The sequence below is a fragment of the Lingula anatina genome, chromosome 9, assembly GCF_051362555.1.
Source record: "Lingula anatina isolate TDL-2025a chromosome 9, LinAna3.0, whole genome shotgun sequence".
In the NCBI taxonomy this organism is placed as follows: Eukaryota; Metazoa; Brachiopoda; class Lingulata; order Lingulida; family Lingulidae; genus Lingula; species Lingula anatina.
In genome coordinates, this window is record NC_141775.1 from 8,516,539 (window position 1) to 8,528,329 (window position 11,791).

At 36.5% G+C, this 11,791-nt stretch overlaps 3 protein-coding genes across 3 annotated transcripts; 1 reads left to right on the top strand and 2 right to left on the bottom strand.

The window, feature by feature from the left end:
• Positions 1-283: 283 nt before the first annotated feature.
• Positions 284-6,380, bottom strand: LOC106155127 (F-box only protein 42). The gene is made up of 7 exons (XM_013529804.2): positions 6,209-6,380; positions 4,853-5,089; positions 3,999-4,272; positions 3,634-3,730; positions 3,174-3,230; positions 2,640-2,759; positions 284-2,104 (listed from the first exon to the last, which is right to left on the bottom strand). The coding sequence occupies exons 1-7, from the start codon at positions 6,354-6,356 to the stop codon at positions 1,304-1,306; spliced, it is 1,734 nt and encodes a 577-aa protein (XP_013385258.2). The 5' UTR covers positions 6,357-6,380; the 3' UTR covers positions 284-1,303.
• A 75-nt stretch (positions 6,381-6,455) lies between these two features.
• Positions 6,456-7,780, top strand: LOC106155128 (vacuolar ATPase assembly protein VMA22). Its single transcript, XM_013529805.2, has 2 exons — positions 6,456-6,604; positions 6,791-7,780. The coding sequence occupies exon 2, from the start codon at positions 6,808-6,810 to the stop codon at positions 7,537-7,539; it is 732 nt and encodes a 243-aa protein (XP_013385259.2). The 5' UTR covers positions 6,456-6,604; positions 6,791-6,807; the 3' UTR covers positions 7,540-7,780.
• Positions 7,778-11,764, bottom strand: LOC106155324 (sigma non-opioid intracellular receptor 1-like). Its single transcript, XM_013530109.2, has 4 exons — positions 11,573-11,764; positions 10,843-11,043; positions 10,157-10,249; positions 7,778-9,385 (listed from the first exon to the last, which is right to left on the bottom strand). The coding sequence occupies exons 1-4, from the start codon at positions 11,721-11,723 to the stop codon at positions 9,141-9,143; spliced, it is 690 nt and encodes a 229-aa protein (XP_013385563.1). The 5' UTR covers positions 11,724-11,764; the 3' UTR covers positions 7,778-9,140.
• Between the last annotated feature and the right edge of the window lie 27 nt (positions 11,765-11,791).

The following is an 11,791-nucleotide window of genomic DNA, read 5'->3' on the forward strand; positions in this document are numbered from 1 at the left end:
ATTGATTGAATTCAAAACAGGATCAAAACATGACTATTCAGTACTTTGCTTCTAGATTATTTTTGGCTCATTATAAGTTTTTTTTTCTTTTAGTCGTATGCTATTAGGGAATGTGATAGATGCGACAATCTCAATGTGTCCATTCAGTCAGGTGCCCCTGGGCAGTGAAATGTTATTTTTCAACAAAGATAATATATACTATTGTTCCTGGCCCACAGATACATTTAAAAAGACACTGTAATCTGATATACATTAAAGACACATTAAAAAATATCCCAAAGCCAAATTTTTATCCAGTTAAGCATGTTATCTTTTATTTCCCCAATTCAGACCTTACAGACCATAAAGACCCTTAAATAAGTTTATCTGAAGCACACTTACTGTCACTATTTCCTGCAGAACCTTTGATTTTTGCAAGTTGTAAGCCATGGGATTGCACAATATTAAATGATATATAAAACTGTCTATATTATACATGAAGCTAGATCGCAATACAAAACAGGGCATATTTGTGTTATGAAATGAAAATGAGACAAATTCTAATTCTAGGAAGAATACTACTGTGGACATCAGGAAAAATGGAATAAAATACCAAATCCAATTGCAGGGAGGGGGTGATGCTGGATTAGGAGCAAATTGCCCACCCCCTTTCCACAAAACAGAAAATTTGTGTCGGCAGAGAAATGTTTGATATATTTCCTTTAATCTATTCTTGATGAAGGAATTTCTTTTAATTCACTCTTTGAAGATGTTAAAAGTAATGCTGTTAGCATGCATTCAACAGTAAGCATTCTAAATAAAGTGGGTTTATCAAGAGCTTCCATAAAAGATTTATTTTTCCCTAAAAATAAACATGCAACAAGACAGTTTATTTAGATGATCAAGTTTGAACATAATTTATTAACTCAAAGAAAAAAAAATTCATGAAGCCGACATCTTTTCAATAAGAGCTGCAACATCTTTCTCTTGTCCTGATGACAAGTTAATGTATTGCAGTGATTACTACATTGATTTATCAAAAACTGATTGATAATACTAACCACTTTACAGGGATGAGACTGCCAGTTAGTGGAAAAGTTGGAAAATATGGCATGGGATCCTGGGGACCACCTAGGGCAATGATATTTCTGTCTCCAAAAATTGGAAAATCCATCAATAGTTAGAAAAATCTCATCCCTAATCTAAATTTATATATAAATAATAGCATTAACTAAAATTTAACAACAAGAAAAGAGATTTGATTTAAGTTCATGTCAATCGACTAGATAAATCTAAAAGAAAAAAAAATGTACAAAATCTGTAATTATTTTATGCACTCAACGGCAGATATAATCCTAATGTCATTACTGACAACATGTGTGATAGACCCCCTGTCTCTCTGCATCGAATTCAACTCTGTCTTAATTCCCCCAAACATCACAAGTTCTCCCCTCCCTGCCACTAACGAATAAAATATTGTCTCCTCTGGGGCATCCTCCATAAAGTTCTCTCTGATTGGTTGCCACGTGACACACCCCTCTGTGATGGCAGTGCTTACATCCAGCACATGAAGTTGCATTGTATTTTTCTTGTCTCTTGGATAAAGGTAACTATTGCACTTCCTTGCCTTAAACTTTGAGGACTTTTTATGTTGTGCCTGAATAGCTTGAGCCCTAAGTCGATCCTCGTGCTTCCTCAGCATTTCTAACTGTTTCTGTCTGTTGCTCATCGCATTAGGGCGAACAGAAGGCATTCCTGCTCTAAGTGCAGATGGGGAAACATTACACGCACCTCCCTGTTCTCCAGATGGTGCTGCAACCTGTTGATCATTAAAACTGTCACTAGATGGTGCTGCAGACACATTATTATAACTGTCACTGTCATCACTGGAGCTGTCACTAGTATCAATCAGTGCTCTTTTTGAGGGCACAGAATGTGCTGACAGACCAGGCTGAGAATTTAATATCTGACCCTGTGGCCTTTGACCTCTGACCTGATCCTCCCTGGGTGGCACCCATACCCTAGATGGTGCTGGTCTGGGCTGAGGAGGAGGCTCGTGGGAGGAAAGGGCATGTGGGGCTCTGGCTTTGTGTGGCTTGCTTAACACCACCACCTTGTCTCCAACCTGAGGAAAGTAAAGCATTCAAAATATACTGTGAAAAAGAAAAGACAAGAAAAAAAAAAAAAAAAACACTGCAAAGATTGAAAAAGCATTTGTGTACAGAGTCTATGCTTTTATATAAAAGCCCAAACACTACAGAGTTGGCTCTCCAAAACAAAATGGGGCATATTTGATAATTTGGCACTAAATAAAATAATACAATTGGTACAATTGTAAAAAATAAGTTATTTGGCATTCAATAAAACAGCTCACTTGACATGCTTTCAAGCAGCATGATTTAAAGTTGAGGCTTTCCCCAGAGAACCGTCCAGCCATCATTTGGAAGGCAAAAGCCTGCCTATATTTTCAAAGACAGCTGAATAACTTACAAAATTTTTGGAAAATGACAGGTTGTTTGGTTGGGCTTGTTTGGGTTGGACTCCCTGTAAATTTACCAAATCACGGATTCACATTCTGGATTCCCTGTACCCCAAATCTTGGGGAAATCTGTAGTAGAGAATGTGTACCCATAAACATTAAAGGGGGAAAAAAAGCTTACCTGACATGCTGGATGACACCACAACTGAGGGGAACTATTCTCTGGATTATGAATCTCCATTTCCTTCCACTCCCAAGGCTCATCATGCTTCACTGTAAGCAGCCAGATGTCACTGTATTGCTGAAATAAGACGGTAATCATTATTGGAAATAGAGCAAGGAAGTTTATCGACACAGAGTGTATTCATCAATGATTATCATGATAATGATTTGATTATTATATGTATGGCCAAAGGCTTCACAACCATACATAACTCATAAACAAGTAGTAGCAAGTCATGATATCATAAAACACATGTGCACAAGCATGCTTAGCAGCACAAACATTCATGGCAGCACAGGGGTTGAAACGAAAATTTGGAGTCAGTGGTCCTATGGGTCTAGTGACTTTGCTGTGTCATCAGCCAAATTTTAATGGTTCTCATACAGCTATATGCATTTTAGCATGTTAAATTGATGTTTGGCATGACAAAAATATATAATTATATTCATGAAACAGTGTGATCAGACACTGGTTTAAAGTGATGAAACTCACCATATTCGGTCCCCCACAACCTCCAACTATCAGAATATGGTGTGAATCCAGCACAATCTAAAATAAAAGACAATTCAAGTAATCTTAAAATGTGTACTTGAGAAAATTATCCTTCAGAAATATTCTATTCCTATCGTGGTCTATGCACAGAATCTTGCTGCGGATCACAGTTGCTTTGTTTGTTTGTTTTTTTCGCTCGGATAACATCAGTGATTGTAATTATGATAAAGCCTTGCACTGCTGATAAAGGATCTATATTCAAGCAGGCATGGTTTTAATGACTAGGTCTTTTTCAAATGGGGAAAATTCTGTACTTCACAGATCCTGTATTTATTTTTAGGTCATAAATTCTGAGAACCTTCATATTGAGTAATGGCAACCAAACTAAAAAGCAAGTTACCTTATAGTTGAGCAAAATTGTTCATTGGCTTGAAAATTGGATTATCATTGAACGTTTTACCTGAGATTGCCCATATCTGGCCAAGGGCTTGGGACTGGTGGTAGCAACTTTGCTCCATGTCATGGTTTGTAAGTTCAACACTGCCAGGTCATTGCAGCTGAAAGAGAACATACCAGGTAATTTTAAAGCAAAAATATATCTTCAAACATGATTGGCTTTGCCATACCCAGCATAACCAAAAATCTGCTGGCTTTGAGGCCTGTACCTGTCAAGAAACAAATAGGTTGGTTGGTGATCTTTGAGCAGTACATCTGAAGATTGTGACTGTCACAACTAACACAATTTAGGATTGTGACTATTACAAGTAACACAATCCAGAACTTAGATTGTGAGTGTCACAACTAACACAATACAGCATATCTCACCTACTACCCAGTCCATGAGATCCACCAAACACAACCATCATCCCATCGCCTATGATACTGGCTGAATGTCCAGCAGTGGGCAGTGGTGGGCAGTGCGTGTGGACCAACGTCCACCTATTGGACACAGGACTATAGATGTGCAGCTCGTTGAAGAGTCTGGCCGGACCTAGCTGATGTAATGGATAGGGGGTAGGGTGGCTCCATCCCCCAAATAGTATCAGGCTGTCTTTATATTTCACCATGGAAGCGTAGCCCTTTGGAGCTGGGTAAATACCTACAATAGATATAGAAAACATAATAAGACAGCTGATGATGCAAAGTCTTATATACTTACTGTCTTTTTAATTTGCATTACAGTCCCAGATAAAAAGATATCTGTTCAACTGATTGTGGTTTAAAGGTATGCTATCAGTGTTTGGAATGTCTCAAAGTTATATTTCAGACAGTTATGCAAAGCCACTCATTTTTCAAAATAAAGATTTTCAAAAACGAGAAACCCCTCAAATAAAATCACCTGACAGCAATATTTCCTTATGAAATGTAAAGGAAGACAGGGCAGTCTAAGTAACTTTCCAATTAAATCCATAAGAACTTAATTTTTTAATGAGTAATGGCATTACAAAAAGTCAAATCCTCAAGTCAGTGTAAGAGGAGTTACTGATACTATATAGTGAAGGGTATAACTTTTCATATGCCTAGTTGTACATGGAATAGGAACCTAGGAAAGCCAGGAAAGATACTACAAGAGGGCATAGTGCATATACAACATGTGGGTTGGTTTAAAGCACTGTTCAGAGTAAAACCCCACGAGCAAATGGTTATTGCTTAGGGCTTTATCTTCACCCTCAACTTACCCATGGCTAGTGGCCTTATCCATTGTCTTGTCCCAAGGTCATACCTCCAAATATCATTGAAGGTAGTATTCGTTGATGTACAGCCACCAAACACATACATCGACTTGTCAAAGTAGCACACACTGTGAGAGTATCTCTCCACTATGGTGGGGCCATCCTCTGGAGGAATAAAGGTCCAGGTGATATTGGACTCTGTTAGGGCACGGTAAAGGGCTTGTTGTTTATGGACCATAAGACCTGAAATTCAGGTGAAAAAATAGATTAACAATAAATTTGAAAGTATAGCTGTGAATAAAAGAAAAAGTGTCCTCAGCTAAGCAGGTCAAAGAGGACAGTGTGTTTTACAGTATTAATAATATACTATGAACATTCTTTGTGACACCGGTCTCTTAGTCTTACCTTGATTAATTAATAAAAAAAGAAATAAAATGAAAAAAATAAAACGGTCTAGATGGGTATATCACAATCCGCTAGGGGCGCTACAGTAGTGACTATCCAGGGGTAGTGAAGTGTAAAACTGATATCAGCCTGCTGACAGCTCACCTATGGCAACCCTTTCTTAAATCTCTCTTTTAGCGCCGTGTAAATAAACAAATACAAGCCATTTACTAGATAAGCTGTAAATCAAAGAGTAAATTCCGGTCATGTGATTTTCCGTGTTGCAGTCTTAGAGAACTTTGATTTGAGGACGTTTTTAAGTTTTGCCTCGACAAAATGTTTAAAATTTCAGATATGTACTGCATGGGAGTTTTTGTAATTTATGCCGTGTAAAGTTCATGAAATTTGCAATATTATGCCGAAAAATCGTGAAAATTGAACCATGCTAAGTATAGTTTATTTGATGAGCAATATTTATAGTACATGATATGCACGGAAGCCATCCCAGCCATGTGCTTGTGCGGTCCCCAATTGGGGTTTGTTTCCAGGTCATTAGATTAACATACAGCCCTAATTGCCCTAATTTGGTCACAAGCAATTTGAGCTGCAGCTACAGCTGAGTGATCACCGCTGGTCAGTAGTTACAGATTCTTAGCTGAAGAGTGTGGACACTTTTGGTGAATTTTTGCAGTTAAAAAACTTCAATATCTTTGTTGCTTGTAGGAATATTTCAAAAATTCCAAAAGAATTCATCTGTTTTTTGTATCACCTTTCAGAAGATATAAGTATAGTAATTTTCTGATCAGTTTGAAAAATTTTCTGATATACCTAGTCTAGGAAAATTACACTGTAATTTCCTTTCACTACAGATACTAATAAAAAATAAAAAAGCTACTTTTCATTTAAGAAATAAATAAATAACTTGTTTCATCTTTACAAAAGAGCATAAAATGTTAGAAAATAACCCGTGTTTCTTACCTTTCACCACTCGGTTCCAAGCTTTGCACACCTGTAACGCCGATTTAAAGTCTTTGTAAGGCGACAAGTACCACAAAATATGCTCCAATATTTCTTCTGGTAAGTCATCGATAGCGGTACAAAATACTGTATTCTTTGATCCATCCATTATTTCAATAAGGACTTAAATACCGAATCAATTTAATCAAAGTTTACACATCAATTTTGTATTCGACTGGAGGCAGCCATTTTTTGTGCCGTAGTAGAACGCTAAAGGTGATTGGCCAGAATTCCTAAGTTGGCCTATTAAAGAGCATGTTCCCATTTCTGCGTGCTTCTTGTAGAAAACTTCCGGTTCTGGGTCAAGTGACAGCTCAATCCACAGGGCTTTTTCCGAACAAGAGCAAGACATATTTAGTAGGTGGCACTTTACCTTTTTGTTGAAACAGGTAGTGGAGAAGTAAATTGCCTTTTCATGGGACAATACCACACATACATATTTGTTTTTATTATTTGATCCATTTGGATCACAAAAATTAAATGAAAGCTGCGCCAATACATGTACATTGACATTATAATTTATATTGTAACTTCCTGTTGCAGATTGTGGGACCACCAGCATGGAAGACAGTGATCAGCTGGACAAGGTATGCAGACAACTGGATCAGCTTGTCTTGGACTTCTTTAACACTCTGGACTCTTTGTATTCTGAACAAGCTAATCTTGACCTACAAATGAAAGATGGCTACCTCCAGATGTCCAAGGCTCGCTACACCATGGGAAACAAAGCAGTGTCTTCTCTACAGTATGACACCAGAAACATGCAAGCTGTGGTCAAAGTTGATGCAGTGGCGCCCTCTGTCGATGGTGGTGGAAACGATTACGTGTTTTCTTTAGTGAAATGTGGCGAAAAAGGAGAGGGTGTTGCTCCATCTGGTGGGGAAGGAGATGCAACATCAAAAGGCTTGAGGCACAGAAATGTGAAATCGGAAAATGTGAAAGATAGTGGTTCGTCAGATCAGCATGATAGGAGTAAGAAAGAGGAAGATGAGACGTGTGAATTGGAAAATAAAGAAAGCACGGAAAATGAAAAATGTGCAAATGATAATAAGAAAAAAAGTGAGGACAAAGTCTCATCCAAGAAGGAGAACAATTCAGCTGTTCGATGTTACGATCCTCTGAAATGGTTTGGGGTGCTTGTACCACAGAGTCTTAGACAGAGCCAAACTGATTTTAAAAAAGCCATTGAAACTGCATGCAAAATTGCAGAGCTTCGCACAAACTTGGAAAAAACTCGTATGAAATACGGATCTCTACTACTACAGAAAAAAGAATTACAAGCAGAACAGTAATCCTCCAACAACTGGGATAAGAAATTGATTTAAAATTGCATTAAACTCAATAGTATGTGTACACTACCTTTTTCTTTTTTTGATTTTATCTTTCACATTTATTAAATATATGTAATCACAGGATATTATGCGGAATATGATAGCACAGCTGGGTAATTGACTTTAACTTGCTCCTGAATTTTATCCTTGGGATTAAAGTGGAAGTGTGACTGTGTCAAAGAAATAATACTTTAAGAAATCACTTGTATAAGGTTTTTATTTTTCGTTGGTGTAAATCTCCTCTTGAGGACATGATCAAATTGGTTGGTAACATGATCATATGAGTACAAATAAGAGTTAACTTCACTTAAATATTAATAAAAACCTGTGTAATGGAAAAAAAAATTTGAAGGGGAAGTCGTATGCACATATTGTGCAAAAAGTTTAACAATAGCTGGGTGTTTGACAATATTTACATTAAATTGAGTATTAAACAGCAAAACTAACAACAGATATGCCTCACAAATTTATGCAATAATTCATTTTACTTGTGCACTACAAAAAAAAAAAAAATCATATCTAATATTATGGCACCATATACGGTTAAATTCATTCCCATTCAGAAGTAGCAAGCATGAACATTTGTGCTTTGGATGAAGAGAGTAATGTTACATGACATTGTACATCAAATAGGAATGTAAAAATATATGTATAATATGTTAACTGTCAATGACAATAATGCTGTAAAAATTACAGAATAATCCTTTCTCTGAAAACCAATTGAACTTTAAAATACATGATAAAATGTTTTGTAGCAAAATTTATAATCACAATCAACAAAACTAAGAGATTTTTGTTAATCATTAAAGTTTAAGTTAGAATTGAACTAAATACAAACAGATATGGAAAAAAATTAAAAGCAGAAAAAGTTCAAATTTAAATAACGACATAAAATTTATAATAAGCAAAAATAAGAAAAAAATGTTTTGTTTTTTAAAGATCAGTTTTGTGATTGTTTTTCTGTTAAACAGTGACCTTTTTTCAGAATAACACCGATATCAGTGCTATGGAAGATTGCTATGCATATTCCAACAAAAGATCACAAAATGATGAAAAGAATCTATTTCTCTCTCATGCACACACGAACAAACACAAACCTAGTCTACAGTGCCTGGATAGGAAACAAGGTTGTGGTATTTTATTTGCTGTACTTATTATGACAGAAAAAATAAATTTTGAAAAATACCCAAAATATGCCATCACAAACCTAAGACAGATGGGATAAGGTTATTTATAAACAAAATTCAATCACACGCTCTAGTCCTCTTTATTGCTCTCCACCTTGTTTTGCACTAAAATTTTCTTAATGTTTTCCACAAATAAGTATCGTGACATCTATAAGATTCTTTAGAATCTTACACAGTGTATATGATCACAGTGTTCCCAATATTAAATCTCAAGAATTACAAATCCCTTGCCTAACAATAATTACGTAAATATATCTGGTCAATCTTCATCTAATACATCCTGTTCTGGTAAAAAACCTAATTACTGGGGGGGAAAAAATAATAAAACATGAGCCCATTTCAATTTTAAAAAAATGTTGCTTTCACCCCATTAAATCACAGATTTCCCTTTAAATAATCACGGAACTCCCCGACAAACAAAGACCCTTCCATCCACAATGCCTTTGCATACACCCTCACGGTGTAGAAAGCTGTAACAAAGTCTGTGGTTCCAAACACAGTGTCCGCCAGGGCAAAGGGAAGTGTGGATGGTATAAATCCTCGGCCATACTCTACCATCCATGTGTCAGCTTTGAAGTTAAGAGATGTGACCTCTCCCATTCCATGATAAATGGTGTCCCCTGAAATGTATTTGGCGAGAAGGAGATTGATATTGCAGTGATGAATAAGTAAAGAAGCAAAGAAATAAGAGTGCATAAAAAATCTGAATGAAAATTATTTAAAAAAAGAAACGAGTGATTGAGTGAATGTGCATTTACAGGGTGGGTGAGTTGATATATATACCAGTGAATGAATTAATGAAAAAACAAAGAAACAAACAAATATATTATGAATGAAGGTCTATCACATCTTACAACTATTTGAGGTAGAGACTATTAACGCGGGTAACACATCACCATACACGTCAACAAGTCTAAATGGTGGCTTGAAATGTAGCTTATGAATCTCATCATCAATAACTTAAAGATGGCATACAAAAGTGTGCTGTTAAGCTCTTGTTATTAATGTGATGGTATATCAGGGGCAGATCCAGAGATTTTTTCTGACAGTCTTCCAAATTATCCTTGTTGATCCAGCCTCCATTTTTGACCGTCTTCCGACAAAAAAATTAGATACCCATCAATGAAAAATTGAAAATCTGACCGTCTTCCGGAAGACCCAGAAGACGGCCTGAATCCGCCCCTGTATATAGCAACGTAACGGTAGTGTATGGCTCTCATTATCAATAAAAAAGTGAACAGAAACATAGCAGATGGGCCTCTGAATTAATTCTGTATATATTGGAGTCAAGAACTACTGTGTTTTATCACCAGGTCCTATGTATTACCAGGCCCATAAAGTATTAAATCTGTATTGAAGTCAAGAAAAACTGCATTTTATAAACTCCTTACCAGGTCCATAAACAGTGCTTTTCATTTCCCCTTCCTTCCACTGCAAGTATTGTCCAGTGATCAATGTATCTGAGATATTGGCCCAGTACCTGCCTGTTTAAATAAGGGACATATATTTAGACAGCTGGCTACTAGATGAAATTTGTAATAATTGGGAGGAAAACTACAAAATCAGAATGCAAACAGATATTCTTCTTTAGAATAAGGCTGCTGTATATTTCTGCTGTGAATACTTGCACAATCAGAAATATTGAGTTGTGTCATGGTATCTTTGTCACCTCATAAATTTCCTTGGGACTCTTACTCTCCACTCTTAAGAATGTAACAAATGAAAAGATAGGATATAAAAATATGACTCCTCATCTATGTATACACCAAAGCCCAAGGTATAAAGTCTATGGAAACTCACCATACATGGCTAAAGAATTTAATACTTAAATAAAAATAAAGAATAGAGGCACAATCAGCCCTATGATATCCAGTGTCTGGGGTAGCGCTAGCAATTTTTGTCGCTTAACCAAATCACCACTTTTTTGTCAATTTGTTATCAAAATGGTTATAATTTGACTAAAACAACTCAAATCAAGCCCTTTTTCTTTAGCCAATTTAAGTAAGTTTTAGCATTTGGCTAAATTGGCCAGTGTTAGCGCTACCCCAGAGTGTAAAAAACTTTACGTCTGTGATACCTGAGTGCCCTGCTGTATCGATGGCTGTACCAAAGAAGAGAACATACTCTGTGAGGGAGGCATGAACCACCATCATACTCCCCATCCAGCCTCCTGCATTGACAAAGATCCATTGATGATCTCTACTGGGAAGTATGTGCCCTGGGTACAGATCCTCTAGTTCTTTGAGGATATCTCTGAATGCTGCCTCAGCCTCATAGCCTGAAAAATTAAGTGTGTTAGGTGAGATAGTGAGCTGTTTGTTATTGTGCTTGGCGTGATAGTGGGCCAAGTGACAATCTGTTAGGTTAGATAGCTGTGACAGTCTTAGAAAATGTCAACAGACAAATGTTAGTCTTTGTAACTGTTTTTTTTAAACAACTATTACTGTTATTACTAATTTTTACCATATTATTTAGATTATTAGATTATGTACTTGGTGTGATTGCACTAGGCGTGTTAAAGCACTGGAGAGAAAAGGTCTTGTGCAGAGGCATTCATTTTCTTTGAATGAAGGATTAATTTGTTATTCAGTGGCATCATGTTCTGTAGGATTTTTTTAGGAAGCAGCTCTCTATTCACAGCCTGTCAGTGATATTGCATTAGACTAGGATAAGGCAAAATATTTCATTAATTTACGCATCTGTGCTGAATGACACAAGCAAACGATTCACTGATCGTCTATGCATGGTCATAGGGCTCGTACACAATGAAAACAAACGATGTTAAACAATGACACAACGGTAAATACCTGCATATTTCTCTGATATCTTGGCTATCTTCCCTGCATCAAACACATAATCTTTGTTGGATAGCCAAAAGTGTATACCATAAACAAGTACACCTAGAAGTAAGCTAATTTTAACTAAAGAAATGATACATCTTAGCATGCAGACCACCATTTTGAACCAAACAAACTTTGCCGCTTTTCATTGGTCGAGTCTTGTAAGCATGACCATGATTGGCTTAT

Bases quoted from the DNA above. Each gene is read 5' to 3' on its own strand.
- LOC106155128 (XM_013529805.2), top strand. From the start codon at position 6,808: ATGGAAGACAGTGATCAGCTGGACAAGGTATGCAGACAACTGGATCAG.
- LOC106155324 (XM_013530109.2), bottom strand. From the start codon at position 11,723: ATGGTGGTCTGCATGCTAAGATGTATCATTTCTTTAGTTAAAATTAGC. The intron at 10,250-10,842 runs GTATCACAGACG...TTATTTAAACAG, and splicing joins CGATACAGCAGGGCACTCAG to GCAGGTACTGGGCCAATATC. The intron at 9,386-10,156 runs GTAAGGAGTTTA...AATACATTTCAG, and splicing joins AAGCACTGTTTATGGACCTG to GGGACACCATTTATCATGGA.
- LOC106155127 (XM_013529804.2), bottom strand. From the start codon at position 6,356: ATGGATGGATCAAAGAATACAGTATTTTGTACCGCTATCGATGACTTA. The intron at 5,090-6,208 runs GTAAGAAACACG...CCTGAATTTCAG, and splicing joins TTGGAACCGAGTGGTGAAAG to GTCTTATGGTCCATAAACAA. The intron at 4,273-4,852 runs GTAAGTTGAGGG...TATCTATTGTAG, and splicing joins GATAAGGCCACTAGCCATGG to GTATTTACCCAGCTCCAAAG.